Source organism: Nyctereutes procyonoides, unplaced genomic scaffold (genome assembly GCF_905146905.1).
Source record: "Nyctereutes procyonoides isolate TBG_1078 unplaced genomic scaffold, NYPRO_anot_genome, whole genome shotgun sequence".
NCBI lineage: Eukaryota > Metazoa > Chordata > Mammalia > Carnivora > Canidae > Nyctereutes > Nyctereutes procyonoides.
The window spans coordinates 19,380,722-19,402,113 of NW_026575034.1; the positions used below are offsets into that span (position 1 = coordinate 19,380,722).

At 41.7% G+C, this 21,392-nt stretch overlaps 1 protein-coding gene across 1 annotated transcript; it reads left to right on the forward strand.

The window, feature by feature from the left end:
• Positions 1-3,945: 3,945 nt before the first annotated feature.
• OVCH2 (ovochymase 2) lies at positions 3,946-20,940 on the forward strand. The gene is made up of 16 exons (XM_055317700.1): positions 3,946-4,033; positions 6,083-6,192; positions 7,805-7,896; positions 9,503-9,675; positions 10,040-10,135; positions 10,373-10,524; positions 11,238-11,427; positions 12,561-12,584; positions 14,470-14,560; positions 14,678-14,802; positions 15,679-15,819; positions 16,201-16,331; positions 18,532-18,625; positions 19,156-19,287; positions 20,646-20,726; positions 20,924-20,940. The coding sequence occupies exons 1-16, from the start codon at positions 3,946-3,948 to the stop codon at positions 20,938-20,940; spliced, it is 1,737 nt and encodes a 578-aa protein (XP_055173675.1).
• The last annotated feature ends 452 nt before the right edge of the window (positions 20,941-21,392 follow it).

Sequence of the window (21,392 nt, forward strand, 5' to 3'; positions counted from 1 at the left end):
TTTTAGGGATGCCTGAGTGGCTCAGTTGTTGAGCGTCTGCCTTTGGCTCAGGGCGTGATCCTGGAGTCCTGGGATCAAGTCCCATATCAGACTCCCTGCATGGAGCCTGCTTCTCTCTCTGCCTAAGTCTCTGCCTCTCTCTCTGTGTGTCTCTCATGAATAAATAAATAAAATCTTTAAAAAAAAGAAAATAAGATTTTAGAACCAAAAGCTCTGGCAATAAATTTAAGGTCTGTCACTTATGAGCCAGATGATCTTGAAAATTTTACATAACCCTTCTGAGATCCAATATGCTTATTTTAAAAGTTAACATAATAATATTTACCTCACATGGCTGCTGTGTTAAGTAAGATGGTGCATGTTTATACCTAGTAATGGATGGTAGTAAACAAATAATCCGTAAATGAGAATCTACTTCAAATAAACAACTATCAGCTTCTACTACAAACGTGAAGGACATTTATAAATCAATAACAAAGAATGAAGGTTACCTGCTGGTCAAATGTTATGATAGTGACAAATTCTAGGAATCATTTCTATATGTCAGGGATTATTTATATAGGATTTATAAAGAATACAAAACCTTGACTTCAGTATCAGATATGCACAGGTTTGTTAACATCCCACTGAAAATCCAGTGGGAGAAAGTCCAAGGAGATTGAGAAAATTAGGTGCGTTTAGGTATGCCTACACCATTATGCTGGCTGAGATACTCACTAAGGTCTCAGGGGCTTCATTTATTCTTCTCATTACTTGTATATAGGTATTACAATGGCAAACATCTAATTAGTTTTAAAACTTCTTTAAGATTTTGTTTATTTGGAATGCCTGGGTGGCTCAGCAGTTGAGCATCTGCCTTCGGCTGGGGGCATCATCCCAGAGTCCTGAGATCGAGTCCTATATTGGGCTCCTTGCATGGAGCCTGCTTCCCTTGTCTCTGCCTCTCCCTGTGTCTCTCATGAATAAGTAAATAAAATCCTAGAAAAAAAAAGATTTTGTTTATTCATGAGAGACACACAGAGAAAGGCAGATACATAGGCAGGGGAGAAACAGGCTTCCTGCAGGGAGCCTAATGTAGGACTCGATCCCAGGACTCTAGGGCCACAATCTGAGCCAAAGGCAGATGCTCAACCACTGAGTCACCCATGTCGCCCTAGTTTTAAAACTTTAAATTGGGACAACACAATTAACGTGGGCTATAACAGCCATGACAATGTGCCTAGAACTAGTTTCTTGAACCCTATTTTGTAGTTCATTGAACATTGTGTAGTTCATCACACCTCAAGGAGTTGCAAGAAGAGCCAGGGTGCTTTTCTCTGTGTGAAACTGACCCATGATTTAATTCAGCATTGGCATTTCCTGCTTACCACATAAATCCCTCCACCAAATCGGGACTCCTAAAATAGCAATTATTGAAGATATTTCTTCCTTTCCCTATGTCATATTTATCTCTATCTCAATTCTCCCTTAACCAAGAATCTCTTCCTTGTTCCTGATTTCCATATGTTTTTTCATAAATGATGTTACTGCTTACATTATTCTGAAATTGCTTTCTTTTACTCAAAAATATTTTTAGATAATTCCTTGTGATTATGTATTAATCTCCTTCATTCTCTGTAAGATCCATGGTATTCCAAGTATTAAATCATTATTTATTTAGCTATACCCTGACAATGCTTCATTGTGCTTATATAACAGTAGTATCCTTGGATATACTCTAAGAAATGGAGTTACTGGATCAAAAACTTTGCCCAATTTAAATTCTGATAGATATTGCCAAATTGCACTTTTTCATTCTTTGCATCTGTGTGTAAATATATAAATATGTGTGTGCGTGTATGTGTGTGTATGATATTCTGGGTAATTCCTAAGACCTACCTTCCAGTTCATTATTTCTTTCTTCAGTTATGAATAATCTACTGTTTAATATATATTTTTTATGAATATATTTTTTTATTTCTAGACTCTGGGTTTTTTTTCAAATTTTTGTGCTCTTTCTAAAACAAAAACCTGAGATTTCTTGTTCTTTTATTTCTTCAAAAATACTAATCAATATTTTATAATGTCTATTAGACCATTCTATTACTTGAAGTTCTTGATGGTCTAAATCTGCTCTTTGATGTGTCTGCTGACATATTCTTATTATTTCTGTTTGTTTTTGCATTTACTCTTTTATAATTTTAAATTTTGTGCACATCTTTTGTTAGTGGGGTTTTATCTTTGTTACTCTTATTTAGCCTGGGTTGAGAGTATGTCCTCCCAAATAAGTTTTTTTGTTCTTTATTTCTGCTAGCTGCCTTCTAGATCACTGGCTCAGGATAAATTTTGGTGCTATTTTTCTCAACTTGAAGGTCTAAAAAAGAAGAAGACAGTAAAATTTGAACCCCCAAATGTATATTTGATACAGATTTTGTTCTAAAATTCCCAAGAAAGATTTTTTTCCTTCCAAAAGATTCTACAGTCTCATGGTTGAAAAACTGATTTTATACTACCATGCCAAGCAACACTTCAAAGTATCCCTTTCTGCAAGTAACTACAATGTACAGTTATTATAATCTGTAGATCTCCAGGAGGCTTGGGGACCTGGCCTTATAGAAATTTAGCATCCTAGAACCTGAAACAATCTCCATAAAGATAAAGATTTTAACAGCAAGGTGTCATAGTTTAAATTCTCAAGAGATTAGATTAAAACATTTTAATGACCAGTTTCATATTGGGAGTGTTGCTAACACTGATAACTGTGATACGTGTTGAATGTGTTGATATGAGCACCTAAAGGAAATGACTTCCTCTGAGCTAAAGAAATAAGCAAGATCCCATGACATTTCTGTGTGGCAGTCAACAAAAATGCCCCACTCTCCCACTGAGTGTGAAGTTGAGATTTTGATTATAGTTTATACTTTGATTACCTTTTATGGTTGATACCAATTCCCATACCAACAGCCAAAATTTTCCAACTTCAGGATTAAGTGTTTGTGGGAATGCCTCACTTGGGGTTTTGAGGGTCCTTCCTTCTTTGTTTTGCATTTATATTATTTGCATGTGTTGTATTTTTACAGATTTATTTTGTAGAAGGGCAAAAGTTGCCACGAGGAAGTTAAAGGCTTCTGGTTTGATATTTGCTCATTTGGGCAGATAATTTGTAAAGTTGACAGAAAAATCTTATATTCCTATGTGGGCATAGATAGCATTGACCAATCCACAAGTGTTTCTCACACACTGACCATGTGCCAAGGACTCAAAGAAGAGGAAGACTTGTAAATAATCAGAGCTACCTCCCTGTGCCACATATTATACCAGGTGTAGAAGTAAAGATTTGGTGTTTGCCTTCTATAAATATAAAAAATGGTGAGAAAATGAAGATTCACAAATGCCCCTATGGACAGTACCTAAATGACTGGTAGCTTAATGTCCTGAATGTACTATCAAATGATTTTTCCTCTTCTCCCTTTCCTTGCTAACACATGGCTATAACCACACATTTACAATTGGAAAATAAGAGAAAGAAAAATATTTTGGCATATTCTGCTGGTCGTTTGCAAGCATGTAGTATAACCTTGCAAATGAGGACGACTTTGATATTCAGTCCTCTTGTAGAAAGTGGTAACATATATACTGAGAAACAAGTAATGTTTGCAGATGAAACCTTAGACACCAACCACTTGGCTGGCTAATATACTCCGGGGGAAACAACATATTGATGTAGGTGTACTGAGACATGTAATATTGCTCTATCAAGATTATGCTTCTGTGGTTGACTTCCCACATCTTACAAAGATCTTTGCAAGAAACCACATTAAGAAACATCATATGGACATAGTTGAATGACTCAAGTCTTGGTTAATAAATAACTTTCTTTTAAACTGGCTTCTTGCTGATTTCATAGGCTTTCTATTTGGTTCTTTAGTCTTTCTAAAATTCCAAGGAAAAGCTCTGAGTCTCAAAATGCCCCTGAGCAAGAATAAGCTGATCTTACTACTTGGAATGCTTTGTTTGGAACAAGGTAAATCTGCAACTGTCTCTCTCCCCAAAGGTAAGTTCCAAACAAACTCTATAACTGCTTTATCTGAAGGAATAACCTTTGCTGGCAATGGGCATCAAAACTCCATTCAATATGTCTTTGGGAAAACAGAAGCAGATGTATTTAGAGATCTATTTTTCACGTAATTATTTTGGCTTCTCTCCTGTAATTAGCATATAAACTGCATTAAACATTCATGGAATACAACTTGGACAAGTGGCATTGATCTGGAGAAAACTTGAATTATTCACTTATTTGGACACATTACACAATCCCATCCTTTTTCATGGAGCAAATTCTGGAAATCAGCATATATTTGGAAGCATTTATAAACTTTTGGAAAATTATCTTACTGGAAAATATGAATTGTATTTTCTGTAGTATATTATGAATGGTCTTTTTTTCCCCAAGTAACATAAGGTGAGAACAGTTCTTGGCAGGTTTCTCCATAGTTAGAGTTGTGCCAGCCCCAAGAATCATCTTGTTTTCTGTCTTTGCTTCAATGAGTTCAGGAAATAGTAAATTTTTGTGTCTAATTTATTTATGGTTTCATTCAACTGAAACAGAAATTAAGCTTTTGATTCACTATCAGGCCTGCTTTGGGGTCAGAATCAAAAGGCTCAGTGTTACATCCATCCTTTGCTGTTAATTAGCTGTGCATTTGATTCTTTATTTTCTCATCTGTAATGCAGGGGCAATGGTGCTTGATTCACAGGCATAGAATGGGGATTAAGTGAGAAATTATTTGAAAGAGCTTTGTATATTTTAACATATTAATCTAAATAGATTAAGAATATGTTCTCCAGAAAGCAAACAAACAAAGATTTGTCATCCATCCAATTTTCCTAAGTGGATGCTGTATGCTAGGAATTGTGGGAAACCTTGGAAATACAGAGATGAATAAAACATAGGTTTCTTTTTTGCTCATCTGGTAATGAGAGGCAAGAAAAACAACTCATTATCACAATACTACATGGCACAATCTATAAAAGCGGGGAGGAAAGAGTACTACACAGTACAGGAGAGACCCTTAACACAGCCTGAGGAAGTCAAGGAAGACTTCTCAGTTGAGGTGATGACTAAGCTAAGGAATAAGGATTAGAGGGTCCAGTTACGTAAAGTGGTGATCATGAGGCAGGGCTTTCTAGGTCCACCTTGAAAACATGTAAAAAAAGAATGATCTGATGAAGGGACAGAAAGTATGCCATCCTTGATTACCAGGCAGTCCTAAGCATCTTTAATCCAGCTCATCTGCTAGTTGAGGAGTCAAAAAATCCATTGACATTAAATATGTAAGTGCAATTTTTTTCAGGGATAAAGTCTTCTCACCAAAAAGGAAAGAGCTCTTTTTGCCATTACCTGGCAACCCTTCTAGCCTAATACCACTCTGGTATGTGAATCAGGGCATCGTCTTCTCTCTATGCTACTCTTCTTGACCAACCTGCCACTTTCCACTTTCACTGAGAGTGAAATCCATTAGCTGACAGTGTGTCAGGTAGCATGGACCATGGTCTCAGACTTGATCTCCTGGGTGGAGCAGAGAAGTTGTACACACAATTATAATCCAAGGCAGAGTATGGCATCATATCCATCACCAATTAACTGAGCAGCTTCTATGCAACACAAACTATTCTAGATATTTTGAATTTAGATATTTTTAAATAAGTTACCATTTTTGAGAAACCCACAGTCTAGTTGGGTTGAAAGACATAGAAACAACCATAATGGCTGTGATAAATGTCATAAAAGTAGAGTGCTGTGAGGAGCCCACAAGGGGCCAGATTGCTCAGAATCAAGGGCACTATGTTCTGGCTAACCTGGTGGAGATCTACCTCTGAGGCCCTTAATCTTCATATTAGAAAAGTATGACATACCTGTTATATGTGACAAAAGCTGAACAATCCTATGAACACAACAAATCCCATGATTAACATAAAAGCATTTTGTAATCTTTCTACATGCTCTGTGTCCTACAGTTTTTCCTTGCTCAGAAAAGTTTCCTGTATCTCTCAATTCTAGGGGCTATCTAATCACTAAATTTTTGTCTTCTCTCTTTCCCAGCTCCCACTTGTGGGCAGAGTTTGGTGAAGAAACAGCCTTGGAAATACCTTAACATTTTTAGTCGCATTGTTGGGGGAGGTCAAGTAGAAAAGGGTTCCTACCCCTGGCAGGTAAGTCTCAGGGAACATTCTCTGGTGGGTAGACTATGAGCTTTCTTAGGAATGGATGTCCCTGAAACACGTTACTGTTTAGTATGCTCCATTCTGCCTAACTCATCACCAGAGATCTCATAAGTGTGTGCCAGGATCCAGGTCCCTCATGATGTCCATCCATCGAGTTCCGGAAAATCTGCATTCAGAATGGTTACATGCACTATTGGTTTGCCCCCAAAATTGGAAATGCCCACCCAAACTTTCAGCCCCTCAGACAAAACCACACTTTAATAAACTAAAAAAAACCCACTTCAATTTATAATTAAAAAGCCAATTCTCTCATTCAGCAAATTATCTCATTATAGTTAAAGATGACAAGGAAAGTCAAAGGTGTAACATCTATAGGTCTGCTCTCTGTTTGGAGGTTTATACCTATACCATAGGACCTTTTAGGGAATAGTCAAGAATACTGCCTCCTTAGAAGCTGATGTCCTAATAATTCTCTCTCAGTCTAATACCCATGGCTTCCCATGCCATCAAAATGCCTTTGTGCTTCTGTCTCTAGCCTATGGTGTTTACATTTATTGTCTTTGAAATTCTCCCAACTTTCTTTACCCCGAGAGCCATGTTGTATTCTTGCCTCTTAGTTTTGTAAGTAATAGTTCCTTACTTTTACTTTAAGTCAATCACATCTTTTGGTCAGTGGATGTTTAGTAATGGTTGGTTGATTTGAGTTTGTGTTCAGTATGTTGACTGCATGGCTGAATCAGTGTCATTTGATTAACTGATGGATTAATTACTTGGCTGAAGAGTTAATTGACCAGTTGCTAATTTGGTTAATTGGTTGACTAATCAACTCCGAAGTTCATATTCAAGTCATAGTTGGTGGTTTTATTTACTTTTACTTACTCTTTTTCTTTGTATTAATTTTTTAAATTGTTCCTTGAACAACTTTTGGTCAAAATGTGACAATCCTAATAAATGGCTTCTTTTCAAATTCTGACAATGGAATTAAAAGTATTTACTTGTACCCTGGAAGCCATTTTAGAGTCAAATATGAACAGGATAACCAAGGATAGAAAGTAATTGGTAGGGGTAGAGTAAAACAATAGGCTTGAAGTAGTGGTAGAGGCCAAATAGCTAAGAGCGTGAGAAAATTGTAGGTACTGATATTTCTCTAAGAGGCTTGGAGAAATTGGAGCCTGTGTTGGAAGATTTCCTTAGTCTTCACCTGTTTTTCTCCCAAAATGGTTTATCTGGACTCTGCTGTATCTCATACTTCTCTTTCTTTTTTTTTCATTCACAGACTTTGTTCATATTGTTAGAGTAATAGTCTGGGTCAACAATATTATGAAAATAAATAAATACCAACAATTTTTACTACCAACTTTACTAAACGCTGATAGCCAACCACCTCAAATTAACTACTTCTCCCGACCAAGGTTGGGAATGTTCTGGTTCCAACATTGCTCTTTTTTCTGAGCTGTCATGGGATAGGTTTTATTCCTTCACAGTCCACAATTTCTAATATTTGTGAGTAAGATATCTGGGTCTATTTTCAGAATAAGTTCGGTCTCCAGGTTTGGGCGGGAGGGCATTAACTTGCTCACTTAGGCTCTTTGCAATTCAGGTGTCTCTGAAACGAAGGCAGAAGCACATCTGTGGTGGGACCATCATCTCTGCACAGTGGGTGATTACGGCTGCTCACTGTGTTGCCAACAGGTAGGAAAGGCCTAGCTCATGATTACCCTCCCTCTCCCTTAGAATCAGCAGCAATATCTATATTAAAACCTGGAAATGTGTAATGTACGCTTTAACACAAAAGTATATAACATAAACAGGACTCAGTAACATTGTCAGAGGATACTGAATAAGGTAGAAAACATACTTTCTTTGCAGGAATAGAATACTTTGTTTACTTAAATATGACTGGAAGTAATTAAAGAATAACATCTAAATGAAAGCAAGTATCACAAAGATGTATTTGTGAAAATTCTCAAATTTCAGGGAAAAAAAAGAATCCGGTTCATTATATATCTTAAAAAATTGACAAAAGAACTGAATTCTACTCCTGAAACCAATACTGCTCTGTATGTTAGCTAACTAGAATTTAAATAAAAATTTGAAGAAAAAAATGATAAAAAATTATTTTAAAAATGATTAAAAAAAAAAAAACAGAAGGAAGCCAATAAGGATCCCATCTCTGCTTTCCAACTGTTCCTGCCCCTTCTGAGTTTCAATCTAACAACTTCCCTACTTTATCTAATTTCCTGTGTACTCTAATAAATGTTCTATTGTTATTAATGCTCTGGATAGTCACCAGGCTGCAATCAAGATCACATCCCATATTTACCCTCTTTCATTTCAAGTCTGCAAACATCCCATGGATATTTATTTGGTGTTAGACACTTTGGTAGATACCAAAGATACAGAGATAAGTAATGTGGTTCCTGCTCTCCCAGAGTTGATGTTCTAAAGAAGAGTCAATGGATCATTTCACTGTAGCATGGCAAGTAATTAGGCAAAGAAATGCTATGTATTAGGTTAGGTACCAAACATAGCCAAGATTCAGGGAGTTATACCAAGAGAAAATGATGCCCTTTCCAATTCTGTATAAAAGAAGTTTATACAGAACTTCATTTAGGAATGAAATGTCCCCAAAAATGGTAAGCCCAAAGTTCTTAATCCACCTCAATGCACCCTACCAAGTTCCTTTCAGATAATTTTGCTACAGGATGAAGAGAAATAGAATGGTCTTTCCCATCTTACACCATGTAAATTACAAACATAAAGGAGGTAAGAAGATCTCCACCTCCCATTGTTTTAATCAGTCTCAAGCCTTGTGTGTGCATGCTCTCAGAGATATCAGAATTATGATGCTATTATGTCTTTCATAATATACATTAAGCATTAGATCTCTGACACGAAAGCAGCATACTCAGGGGGAATCACAGATCATTCTCAAAGAATCACAGATACTGCAGCCAGGCCAACCAACTTGGGTAGCTGAATAAAGTCCACTATGGCTTCAGACCCCCGAATTACAACACATATGCATTTTTAGACATGTTATGAATAGCACTGCAAAGTATTCAATTTATCATATTATTGGTTCCATCTGAAGCCATTCTTTATTAGTCCCCCACTTAAATTGGGAACCTTTGCATTTTTACTAGTAGTGATGAAATCATTCTCACTTTCTCTGTTCAGCATCCTCACAACCACATTATCCATACCTGTCATTTTAAAGAGGCCAGATTGTCAACCGTTGTTAAGTGTCCTCAGAGGCTAAATGAAATTCACTCATTTTACTGCTTCCTCTTCATAGAAATATTGCAATAACTTTCAATGTTACTGCTGGAGAACATGACTTGAGCCATATAGAGCAAGAGGAGCAAACCCTCACCATTGAAACTATCATCATACACCCCTATTTCTCCATCAAGAAGCCAATGGACTATGACATTGCTCTTTTGAAGATGGATGGTGCCTTCCATTTTGGTAAACATTTGATAAACTCACTGCAAATCATCTAACCCATGTTCCCTATAACTTCTGCTCCATAGCACACTCCCTAAATGTATGTTATGTAGCATATGTCGAACAGTTCCGGGTCCTGCATTTTAAGACAAAGATTTGGGGTGAAGGGTCCCTTACGTGAAACTTTTTTTGCTTGTGCCTGCAGATATAGGATTATGTGGAGTCAGGAGAGAGTCTTTCTTGGTCTGATAAGTGACCCCTGGAGGTGCAAGGCAGAGATATCACAACTCTCATGAGTTCTTTTGGGAACCACCTAATTGGTGAGTGGCTTAGGGTGTCCTTTCCTCCATGGATGAGACAAGCCCTGCCCTGTTCTTTTCTTTAGGCCAGTTTGTGGGGCCCATGTGTCTTCCAGAGCCAAAGGAACGATTTGAGGCTGGATTTATTTGTACAACTGCAGGCTGGGGCCGCTCTGCTGAAGGTAAGAACTTCTATGCCACTTCTCTTAATCAGATGTCAGAACTCTCTAGCGGGTAGTCAGAAAATATAGTTTTTAATCTATTTTTTTAAAAAAACAATTGTGTAAACATTTTAAAAGAGAATATCCATTGCACTTAGAAATTCAGGTTTTTCCAAAAGCTGCAAACCTGAATGGGGCATTTTCAACTTAGGAAGGGTGAGAGTGCCTTGCTGGGGCTCTCATCTCTGTGTTTTCTAGATGGCGTTCTCTCGAAAGTCTTGCAGGAAGTGAACCTGCCCATTTTGAACCAAGAGGAATGTATGGCAGTTCTACTAACCCTAAAGAAACCTGTTAGTGGACGGACCTTTCTCTGCACAGGCTTCCCAGATGGAGGGGGAGATGCATGTCAGGTAAGTGGGAGTGGCTGAGTTGAAATGTCCCAGGTAGAGCTTCCCTCAGCTTTGCCATCAGTGAGGTTGGTAAGACTGGACCCTGGAAAGAAGGGACAGGAATGATAAGGGAAGTCAAGTCAAAATAAAGGCACAGTTTATAAATCTGGGTTTTAAAAAAATTTTTTTTATTGGAGTTCAATTTGCCAACATATAGTATAAACCTGTTTTTACCAGGGAGTGTAGATTCAGAGGAGGTCTTTTACTTTTTCCAAAATAGCAGATAACAGAGATAATGCCAACAGTGAGCTTAGGATTGTCTATCCCTGAAGGATGAGGATGGCTGGCTTTTTCCTATTTAGAGGTTACCAATTTGTGGATAATGAGAACTTTACTTTTCTTCCATTCCTCCTACTGACCAAGATCTGAGGTCAATTTTACAAGTAGGCCAGACTTCTCTGAGTCTGTAGGATGAGAGAGGGGAGTAGGAAGAAGGTCTGATGTTTGATGAAACAAACATCCCCTAGGATGGGGAAGAAAGAAGTGGAATTGATAGTCTCTAGTGATATATGAGGATTTTAATGTGAACTGTGCTTGGATTTTCTCCTGGGTCCCCGAGTCACACTTATTACAAGTGAAGAAATGTCATTGATCCTCATCCAGCATCTTTGTAAGGGGGAAAGAGTGAGCACAAACTGGACAATGATGATAAGAGAGGCTCTTTCCTCCTACAGGGAGATTCAGGAGGCTCCCTCATGTGCCGGAACAAGAAGGGGGCTTGGACTCTGGCTGGTGTGACTTCTTGGGGTTTGGGCTGTGGCCGAGGCTGGAGAAACAACATGCGGAAAGAAGACCAAGGATCCCCTGGGATCTTCACAGATCTTAGAAAAGTACTTCCTTGGATCCACAAACACATCCAAATTGGTAATAATGCCAGCTCATAAGGTAAAGAAGCTAGGGCCAGAGAGAGTGTCAGTTGTCTAGGCAAGTCAGGACCACTGAGCAGACGGGCTCTGCTTCTGTTTTTAGGATAGCACACAAGAATTGTGACACTTAGGAAATTTAAAACAAGAGTAAAATTTGGTGCACAGTGCAGCAGAGAAAATGCAAAGAAACATGAAGCCATCCATCCTAGGTTTTGTAAAATCTGCCTTTAGTTGAAACTATCAGTTAGTGATATATTCTCATCACTAACTTCTCAACTGTCCTAGAAAGATATAGCAAGCTATCGTGGTTATGAACCAGTAGAGATTTTGCATCCCAGAGGACAATGTCTGGAGATATTTTTGGTTGTCACAGTGGGGGTAGGGGTGCCACTGGCATCTAGTGGGTAGTACATATGGCTGTTGCTGAGGACAATGCACAGGACAGCACCCACGACAGAGAATGATCCAGCCCAAAGTGTGAGTAATGCTGTAGCTGAGCAGGCCTGGCACAGATCTGGGTATGCCATTAAGTCTGAAAAGGTGAAATGGTCAGGGTCTGTATACACCCTTCTACTAGACTGACCAGTGGGTTAATTGAAACTTCGTTTCTGACCCCAAAGCCAACTTAATTGTTTTCTAACTAGTAGCTTCCAACTTTAATAGGGCTTCTAGTCTGTCCCAAAGGGGTTAATTCAAATTCACTCAGTAAGTACTTGGGTTTGTTTTCAAGTGTACGGTACAGTGGCAGGTATCCAAGCCCTCGGCTCCAGTTGTACCTACACCGGCAACTCTTTTGTGGTTGTGGGTCACTTATTCCCATATCCAGGCTCCTTTCTCATGAACAATGACAGAAGTAGACCAGATAACCTCTGCTCTGTGTAACCTCCAAGCTAATCATGGCCTGTTTCTTAATTAGCCCACTTAATAAGGAGAGTGAAATTTCATCAAAACACTAAGGCCACTTTCTTGCTTTGTCAATTTATCCCTTCTGTTCTTTCCACAGATTAGATTTTCATTAGTTGCATGTGGACTTAAAAATGCCTGCACTTTGGAGCCAGGGAAATGCTAACTTCTTGAAATGTTGTTCAGGATACCACAGTACCTGAATATCATCTTTCTTTTTTTTCTCAGGGAAGCGGAGAAAGAGCTCCAGAGGTGGGTATTGCTCACAGCCTTCCATGAAGAGCAGGAAGTAATATCTAGTATTTCTGAGTATAGGTTCCCTTTATAATCAAAAGTCTTAGCAAGAGCTTTCTCTGCTCTCTGGGTATAAAGCTACCCACACTTGAGGCAACCACAACCATTCCCTGCCAGTCAGGGCAGTCTATCACCCAGAAGGAGCCCTAGAATTGCTCCCATTTCACTTCTTGAGAACTCCACCTCAACTCAACAAACATTTACTAAATCCTAGCTTTGGATCAGAGACTCAGGCGCAAGGAGATGAGGTGGTGCAGATGTGGTCAATAAGCTACACACCTTATCCTGAAAGTGTCTTCACGTATACGGAGGTCTCTCCCCCAGGGTTATAGGGCAAGTCTGCAATGAATCTACTCTGCAACTTTGGGAAGCCTCCTTCCTACCTCTGGACCTCAGTTTCCTCATCCATAAAGAAAAGAGTCTGGACCAGTTGGTCTTTAAGGCACCTTTAGCTCAAATCTTTATTGGTTCCGTGAGTCTGTTGAACCATCTACAAAGAACAATGGGGAAAATATATTCTGAGAGCTAGAGAAGTGGCTGGGTGAAAAAGCCAGAAGGGGCTTTGGAGCACAGACACCTTTTAAGATGAATCACAAAACCCCCCACAAAGAACCAGTAGGATGCTGTCAGGTGGAAACAGGATACAGGTAAAGAAAATTATTGCAGCTCAAGGAATCATCTTTGTCAAAAGACAATACCAAAGGATGGATCTACAAATATAGAGGGTAAAAGAGACCAGTGTGTGGGGCTGAAGTGGAGTGTGATGGGGTTTGATGTGGAAGATGGGGTTTGGTGAGGAAGACTAGAAAATAAATTGAGACCAAGTGGTACGAACTTTGGATGCCTGTCAAAAAAGTTTGGATTTACTGAGTAATTAGAAGTTGATGAATTAGATAAATAGATTAGAGCAATACTCTGGTGGTGGGACAAGAACATCATGTAGGGGATAGGTTGGAAGGGACTTAGGAAATCACACATTAGTTCCAGAGACCCAGGACAATAGCCAGAGAATGAAAGGGTGGAAGTAGAAACAAGAGGAATTGGGACCTAGTAGTCCTTTGGATGAAGGGTGGTGAGGGACAGGGAGGAACAAAGGATGGTACCAAAGTTCTAAGCATGAGACACGAAACAAAGGGCACATAAAAGTAATCTAATCAGGGAACACCTGAGTAGTGCGGTTGGTTGAGTATCTGACTCTTGGTTTCAGCTCAGGTCATGATCTCAGCCCACATTGGGCTCCGTGCTTGGCATGGAACCTGCTTGAGTTTCTCATTCCCTCTCCCTTGCCCTCCCACTTGTTTTCTCTCTCTCTCTCTCTCTCATAAATAAATAAATAAATAAATAAATAAATAAATAGATAAATAAATAAATAAATCTCTTTTTTAAAAAGGTAATCTAATCTGAAGTGGATGCAGTTTTGCAGAACATTTGTAGCATGTTAAGGGGATATCTAGGAGATGGTTGAAAAACCAGGTCTGAAGCTCAGGAGTGTAAAATAATAGCTGAAACCCAGAGAATGAAAGAGACTGGTCAGAGAGCTTGTGTAGAGAGAGATGAAAGCTAGGGATAAAGCCTGGGAAATACGTATATGTATAGAATTGAGTTATGATGCCAGAGAAAGAATAGTGGAGAAGAAATCATCGAATCTCAGGGTTAAGCAGACTCTAAAAAGAACAAAAAGAATAAAGCATCACAGAAGCCACAGCAAGGAAAGATTTCACAGGCGAGGATGCATGCATAATGAAGAACCAGGTGGGCCTAGTGTCTGTACAGGTTCTGGAAGGAGAGGGCTGTGGTGGCTGGCCACCAGGGTCACCCTGACTCTCATGGCTCTCTCTCCCAGCCCCATGCCCTGAGCAGGACCATGTGCTCTGCGAGTCTGAGGGGGAGCTGCACTTTCCAGAAAGCCCCTACCTGTATTATGAGAGCAAGCAGTGAGTAGCCCCTTGCCACTCCTCCCCTGTCACCTCCAGCTGACTGTGCCCGTTAACTGCGCTGTGACAGCCGCTTTCTGTCTAGAAATGGTACCTTCTTAATGTATCTGCCTGCAGACGGTGTGTCTGGACCCTGCTGGCACCAGAGAAAATGCATGTGCTGCTCAGTGTTTCTCACTTGGATGCAGAGTCCTGTCACCACAGTCACCTCTCGATATATTCCTTAGAAGACAGACTTATTGGTGAGCAGATTTTCATGGTGTCAAATGGACGGTTGTGGTGCCAGGGCCTCAGGGGGCCGGCCTGCGGTATGCCTGGCACTGAGGCATCTGTAAACACCATACTTCCCGTCTCCCTGTTTGAGACTCAGGATTAACAGTGGAAAGGAAAGGCATCTGAGCCATTTCGTTTTGCTGTGTCTGTTTTCCATGGAACCAGGCTTCCGAGGTTCATTTGCCAGGCCTGGTAAAATACAGACATAGCACAGGGCCTCTCAGGCAGAATGTTGCTTTTCTGGGCATGAAAATGAGCTTGACTGCATCATCCAGCTAAAAAATAAAGTACCGGGGCGCCTGGGTGGCTCAGCGGTTGAGCCTCTGCTTTCAGCTCAGGGCGTCATCCCGGGGTCCTGGGATGGAGCCCTGCACCGGAGAGCCTGCTTCTCCCTCTGCCTGTGTATCTGCCTCTCTGTCTCTCATGAATTAAAGAAAAAAAAAAAACCAAAAACAACAAAAAAAGAAAGTACCAATGGATAACCATGAGTAGGAGGCAAAGGTTCCTTATGCAAGAGATGCAGGAGCATTTTGGTGGTTAACAGGAGCTGCTTTTGCCCCCCAGGAGATAAGTGGCAATGTCTCAGAAGCATTTTTGGTTGCCATGACTAGAGGGAGTATTACTGGCATCTAGTGAGCAGAGGCCAGGGATGCTGTTAAACATCCCATAATGCACAGGACAGCCTGAACACCAAGAATGTTCCAGTTTAAAAATGTCATGAGTACCAAAGTTGAGAAACCCTGCCTTAGACCACCCTGTACATCACAAGTCCAGCTCTCCCTAAGTCTCTTAATGGGTGCTGTTCTCTAGACCCTGAACAAGGACTCTTCCTCCTTCTGTTGCAGGGAAATTCTGTGGGAAAAGCCTCGCTTCGTCGGTTCTTGTCGCCTCCAGCTCAATACGGCTGAATTTCATCTCTGATGCCACCGATTATGCAGCTGGGTTTAATCTCACCTATAAAGCTCTAAAGCCAAACTACCTTCCTGGTAAAACCACTTACCTTGATCACACACTATACAGGCCATCTAGAGAAGTCTGAGGCCCCGTAGGAATTAGGTGAGAAGCAGGGAGTTCCCCTGCCACCCCCAGGGCCTGCTTAGCTCCACAGCAGCGGGGAGCACAGGGCCCTCCGTGTGCAGTCCTGCTAACCTGTGTTGGTGGCACCCCCAAGTGAGTTGAGAAGGATGAGCGGGTCCTGGAAAATCAGCACACAGACATCTTCCTTCGTGTGGACCCTGCCTGAAGAGTCAGCCGCTGCCTCATTTGCGGGAGACTGGCCGGGGGGGGGGTGCGGGGAAGTGGCCCCCAAGAAGATTCCTCTTGGCTTGAGTGATGCCACCGTTGGGACGGCTCCCCTTGTGTTTCAGATTCAGGCTGCAGTTCCTTTACTGTCCTTTTTGAAGAAGGCTTCATACAGAGTCTTCACTACCCTGAAGACTATAGTGACATGGCCAACTGTAACTGGGTTTTTCAAGCCCCCAAACACTACCTAATTAAGGTACTGACTCTGGTTGCCCTTAACCTTGCTCGGATATCTCCACAGAAGTCACAAGGGCAGAAGTTTTTTTGTGTGTTTTGTTTTTTTTGGGGGGTGGGGATCTGTATGTGTGTGTTTGAATCAGATTTATTCACTTCTGTATCCCTGGTCCCTGGCATTCAAGCTCTTGATAGATATGCATTAACAGACCAGCCTATTTCCCCCGTAACTATCCCCCATTTACCACTAGATGGCAATTGTGCGCTTTACTTTCTGTTGAAAGGCACCCTTAATCTGTACCAGGTAACTGGTTTAATCAGTTTCTAGTCCCTTCTAGGAACAAGCATTTCTTCCTTATTAAACTGCTAACCAAAGGCTTTGTAAGTAATGGCTAACAAAAGTCAATGCCAATTAGACTCCAAACATCAAGCTGTCCACACAGAGGGAACAGAGCAAGCACAAAGGTGCTAGTGCAGAACAGGTTAAGGGACCAGCTGGTGTCAGAGAGTCCTAGGTGTAGGGGGAGAGGTCGTCGTAGAAGGTGAGGCTGAGGTCAAAGTGCAGAGACTTTTCAATGTCAGGATGCAGAGTATTCAGCATTTGATCAGTAGCGTTTGAAGCCACTTGTTTGTTCATTAAGCACGAGTGGGCCCTCTGCAGAGAGGCCCTCAGGTCGTTAAAGGTAAGACCCCAGTCAGAATGAGGTTGGAAGTAGGCATTTGTTTAGAAGTTTTTCTCTTAAAATAATAGTTGAAAGCGAGAGAGTGGGGCACCTGGGTGGCGCAGTGGTTGAGAGTCTGCCTTCGGCTCAGATTGTGATCCTGGGGTCCTGGGATCGAGTCCTGCATCAGGCTCCCCACAGGGAGCCTGCTTCTCCCTCTTCTTCTGCCTTTGTCTCTGCCTCTCTCTCTGTGCCTCTCATGAATAAATTTTTAAAATCTTAAAAAAAAGCGAGAGTATATGAAGGAGAGAAAAAGTAGAAAATAAAGGGGGAAGAATAAGGATGGACAAGACCTCCAGGTTCTCATGTATTTAAGAGGCAAAAAGAAGCCTGAGACTCAGCAGTTAGGATCATCCAGAGAATGAAGCCTTTAACTTAAAACACAAAACAAGCAAGCAAACAAAGAGGTGTGGCCCACAGTTTGGATTTACCACAGAAAGTGAGTTTAAAGGGGGGTGGGACTGAGCATTTGCTGTCAGGTCTGCAGATCATCCCCCAGAAAAATGGTAAAATAATTGGATTGACAATTGAACAATGGAGAGAGCAGGTTGGAGTGGAAGCACCCAAAACAGCCAGTCTGACATTCCGAGCAGGAGCAAGATCACACAGGTTTTACTGATGAGTGGAAGAAGACGCAGAGGAAAGAAGTGTAGATCTCCTCTTTCTAAAAGGTTCTGGAACCCAAATAATCAAAATAGAAATTTCAGGAAGAAGCAGAATTAAGGGAAGATTTGTTGTTAATGGTGGAGGATAAAAGTTGAGGTATGAGTGGATTTCTGGAAGGAGGAAGAAGAACAATGTTGAAATCTGAACGTGCCAGAGCTAGAAGAAATTCAAAAACACCTATTCATGTGTACTGAGTGCGTGTGCACCAGTGAAATGATGCTTCCACCCCCTGCAGTGACAGCATCGTTGTGCAAGACCCAGCCAAGAGGAATTGAGAAATTAGCATTACAAATCACAACTATGGGCATATCATTAGACTCCAGAAAGCATCACAGGAAGGGTTTAGAAATGTTTGAATGAATCCTGTTTCAACACTGTCCTCTCTGCGCCTACAGTCACCATTAGTGACCATTTACCTCTACTTTGTCCCATCCACGCAGTCCTCCGTGTCTCTCGCCCAGGATTCAGGCTCCACTGAATCCCCATCATCTGTGTGTTGAAAATCTAAATTCCTACCTCATTAGCTGAATCTCCCACTGCTCCTCCCTTCAGAGTCAATTGAAGGCCGCTGCTAGCAAATCGCTCAGATGGTTCTTTGCTGTTTATTCGCTCTTCCTAGGAGGGCACCAGGGAGCTTAAGTATTTGCACGTTCCCCAACCCTTGTGTTTGGTAGCTGAGATATCTGGAGTTGAGGAGTCTGTGGCAAAGCATCTTCTAAGTAATTTAACCCATTCATGAATGCCCCATTCACATCCCAGGGCAAGACGAACAATCCCAATTTCTCTGCTTGCACAAAATCAGTCATTCGTTGATGTAACATGGAGTCTTGTCAGCTCTCCTTTCAGATCCTGGAAGTAGAGGAAAGTGGGGACTGCACTTCCGACTATGTGACTGTGCACAGGGATGTGGAAGGGCAGGAGGAAGTAGGTGTGTGCCCCTAGGAGCTGTGGCTCCCCAGGTTTGCATTTGGACCCAGTCCTTTCGGGTGATTCCTTCTTGGGAATAAAAAGGGATTGGGCTCCAGCCTCCTTCATTCCCCTGTGCCCCCTTCTCTTTGACCCTCAGTGCTCACGACCACTCCCCCTTCTCCCTGGTCAGGGACAGGAAGAGTGGGAGGGAGGCCCAAAGAGCCACCTGGACAGAAGGTGTGGAGGTGCCCCCCACCCCAGTGATCTGGGGCGAGTGCCACTGAAATAAGCCCGGTGGCTCAAACCAGTTCCCTCCGTGGCTTTCCCAGTGGGAGTGTTTGAAAGATAAACAGAATTGAATCGCTGCTGGAGCTAATCCCTATTAAAAAGAAGCAAACTGCCCTTCTATTTTGAAAATGAATTGGGACACCCATCAAAAAAGTTTATTTCTCAACAATTACCTAAAGGACAACTTTTTTTCTATCCAATGCCACGTGTATTTGCTGGGCTCTTGACCGGTCCGTCTTGCCTGGGCTGGGCTCTAACCAGCTCGGTTTTGCGGCTTTGTTGCCCCTGCCCCTGTGCTGAGCTCCTCTGGTGTCATGCTCATCAGCTTCCAGTCGGATGAAAATGTCACCTTCAGAGGCTTTCAGGCTACAGTGTCTTTCATCCCTGAAACAGGTAAGAAGACAGAGGCATCAACTTCTTGGGTCCCAATTCCCATCCTCGCCATGTGGTAGTAAATATCAGCCTTTAGAGCCCAGCATGGACACAGGTGGTTCTCAGTAGTTGCAGCAGCTCTGGTCTATGACTCACTCAACCACTGCTCACAGGGGAAGTACAGGCTTAGGTCCCTGGGAGCCTCTGGCTTTGTGGGTGTTTCTGTTTAAAGTCACCTTCTTCAATATAACTTGTGCATCCATTCACACTGAACTCACAGCCACACCACCGTGGCTCAGGCCTGAAGAAAGCTTATCTATCAGTAGTTTTTCCGAAAGGCACATCACAGCCTCCTCGCACTCATGAACACTAGATGGCACTTCAGTACTACGTTACCTTCAGGGTCATTTCAAACAGCAAAATCATCAACAAAAAAGCACAAAAATGCAAAAGACCCACAGCACACAACACACCATGGAAAGGACACTTGTTTATAGTATAAAACAAAAAGCATTGCGTCACCTCGTTGGACTTCACCTAGCAACATGTGCATCAGATGACTCAAATTTTTCACTGCTCTGCATATGGCTTTGAATGATCATGAAAACACCGTTAGTTCTGAGTTACAAATAAATGTTAGGGAATAGGTGAATTTGCAAATGTGGAATCCATGAAAAATGAGGATCGATGCCATGTCTGAATCATGGCCTATCCTTATTAGAGGTGTGATCTAAGAGTCATCCGAGATTCACTTTCTTCACCTTACCGTGGGAGAATAATAGATGCCTCATAAAATTATAGTGAGGAGGGGACGCCTGGGTGGCTCAGCAGTTGAGCATCTCCCTTTGGCTCAGGGCGTGATCCTGGATTCCCAGGCTCGAGTCCCACATCGGGTTCCTTGCATGGAGCCTGCTTCTCCTCCCTCTGCCTGTGTCTCTGCCTCTCTGTGTCTCTCATGAATAAATAAATAAAATCTTTTAAAAAAATTACAGTGAGGAGTAAATCAAATCAGGTACGCTTGGCCAGGAGCAAGTGTGTGACACACACAGATGCCTGGAAATGTGAAATGTCTTCACCAACCCCAAGTCCCTAGGCACATGAACAACACAACTCCCCTCCAAGTCCTCACATCCATGAGCATTCTGCCCAAATCCCACAAAGCCAGGTGTCAGCTTCTCAAGCTGTTCATTCTCGTTAGACAAGCAAGCAGCTGCATACGGCATACTCAGATTATAGTTAAAATATGCCACTTTTCAGTTAAAATGCCCACCGTCCAGCTAACTGAGATGCCCCAGAATTCTAACAACAGTAATTTTCTGGTAGTCCCAAACACTGGCCTTGTGTGTGTGATCTGAGCCATTGTATATGCTTACACTCAGATTTAAACATCTCCAGATCAAAGGATGAGTCGATGATTTTGGAGACATGGAATGTACTACCTGAAGACCACAATGCTTCCGGTAAGCTGTTTTGGGGAATGTGACCAAGAGACACCCACAGAGTATATATCAGCCAGGGTTCCACCAGAGAATCCCAAAAAGATATGTTGGAGCTCTAACCTCCAGTACTCCAGAACGTGACCTTATTTGGAGCTAAAGTCTTTACTGAGGTAATCAAGTTAAAATGGAGTCATCAGTGTGGGCCCTTAACCTAACAGGACCGGTGTCCTTGTAAAAGGGGAAATTTGGATGTGGAGAGAGCCACCCACACAGGGAGGAGGTCAAGTGAACATGAATGAAGGTGGAGACTGGGTGATGCATCATCTACAAGCCAAGGAACACCAGTGGACCAGCAAACCACTGGAAGCTGGGCGACAGGCACCATTAGCACCCTCAGAAGGAACCAACCATACTAACACCTTGATCTCCAACCTACAGCCCCCGGAACTATGACACAATAAATTTCTGTTCTTCTGAGCCATCTGGTTTGTGATATTTTGTTACAGCAAGCCTTGCAAGTTAATACACTGGCTGACATGATTGTGGGGGGGGGGGGTGACCAAGCAATTAAATCCATTGGGCAGGCAATCAGAAAGAGATCACGGGATCCTGGAATTCCATAGGCATGGGAGGAAGGTTATTTTCCCCCCGGGCAGAATTTCTTCTCTTTTTTGGGGGAAGCTTCAG

Excerpts from the sequence above, each read along its gene's own strand:
- OVCH2 (XM_055317700.1), top strand. The coding sequence starts at position 3,946 with ATGCCCCTGAGCAAGAATAAGCTGATCTTACTACTTGGAATGCTTTGT. Across the intron at positions 4,034-6,082 it reads AACTGTCTCTCTCCCCAAAG|CTCCCACTTGTGGGCAGAGT; the intron begins GTAAGTTCCAAA and ends TCTCTTTCCCAG. Across the intron at positions 7,897-9,502 it reads GCTCACTGTGTTGCCAACAG|AAATATTGCAATAACTTTCA; the intron begins GTAGGAAAGGCC and ends TCCTCTTCATAG.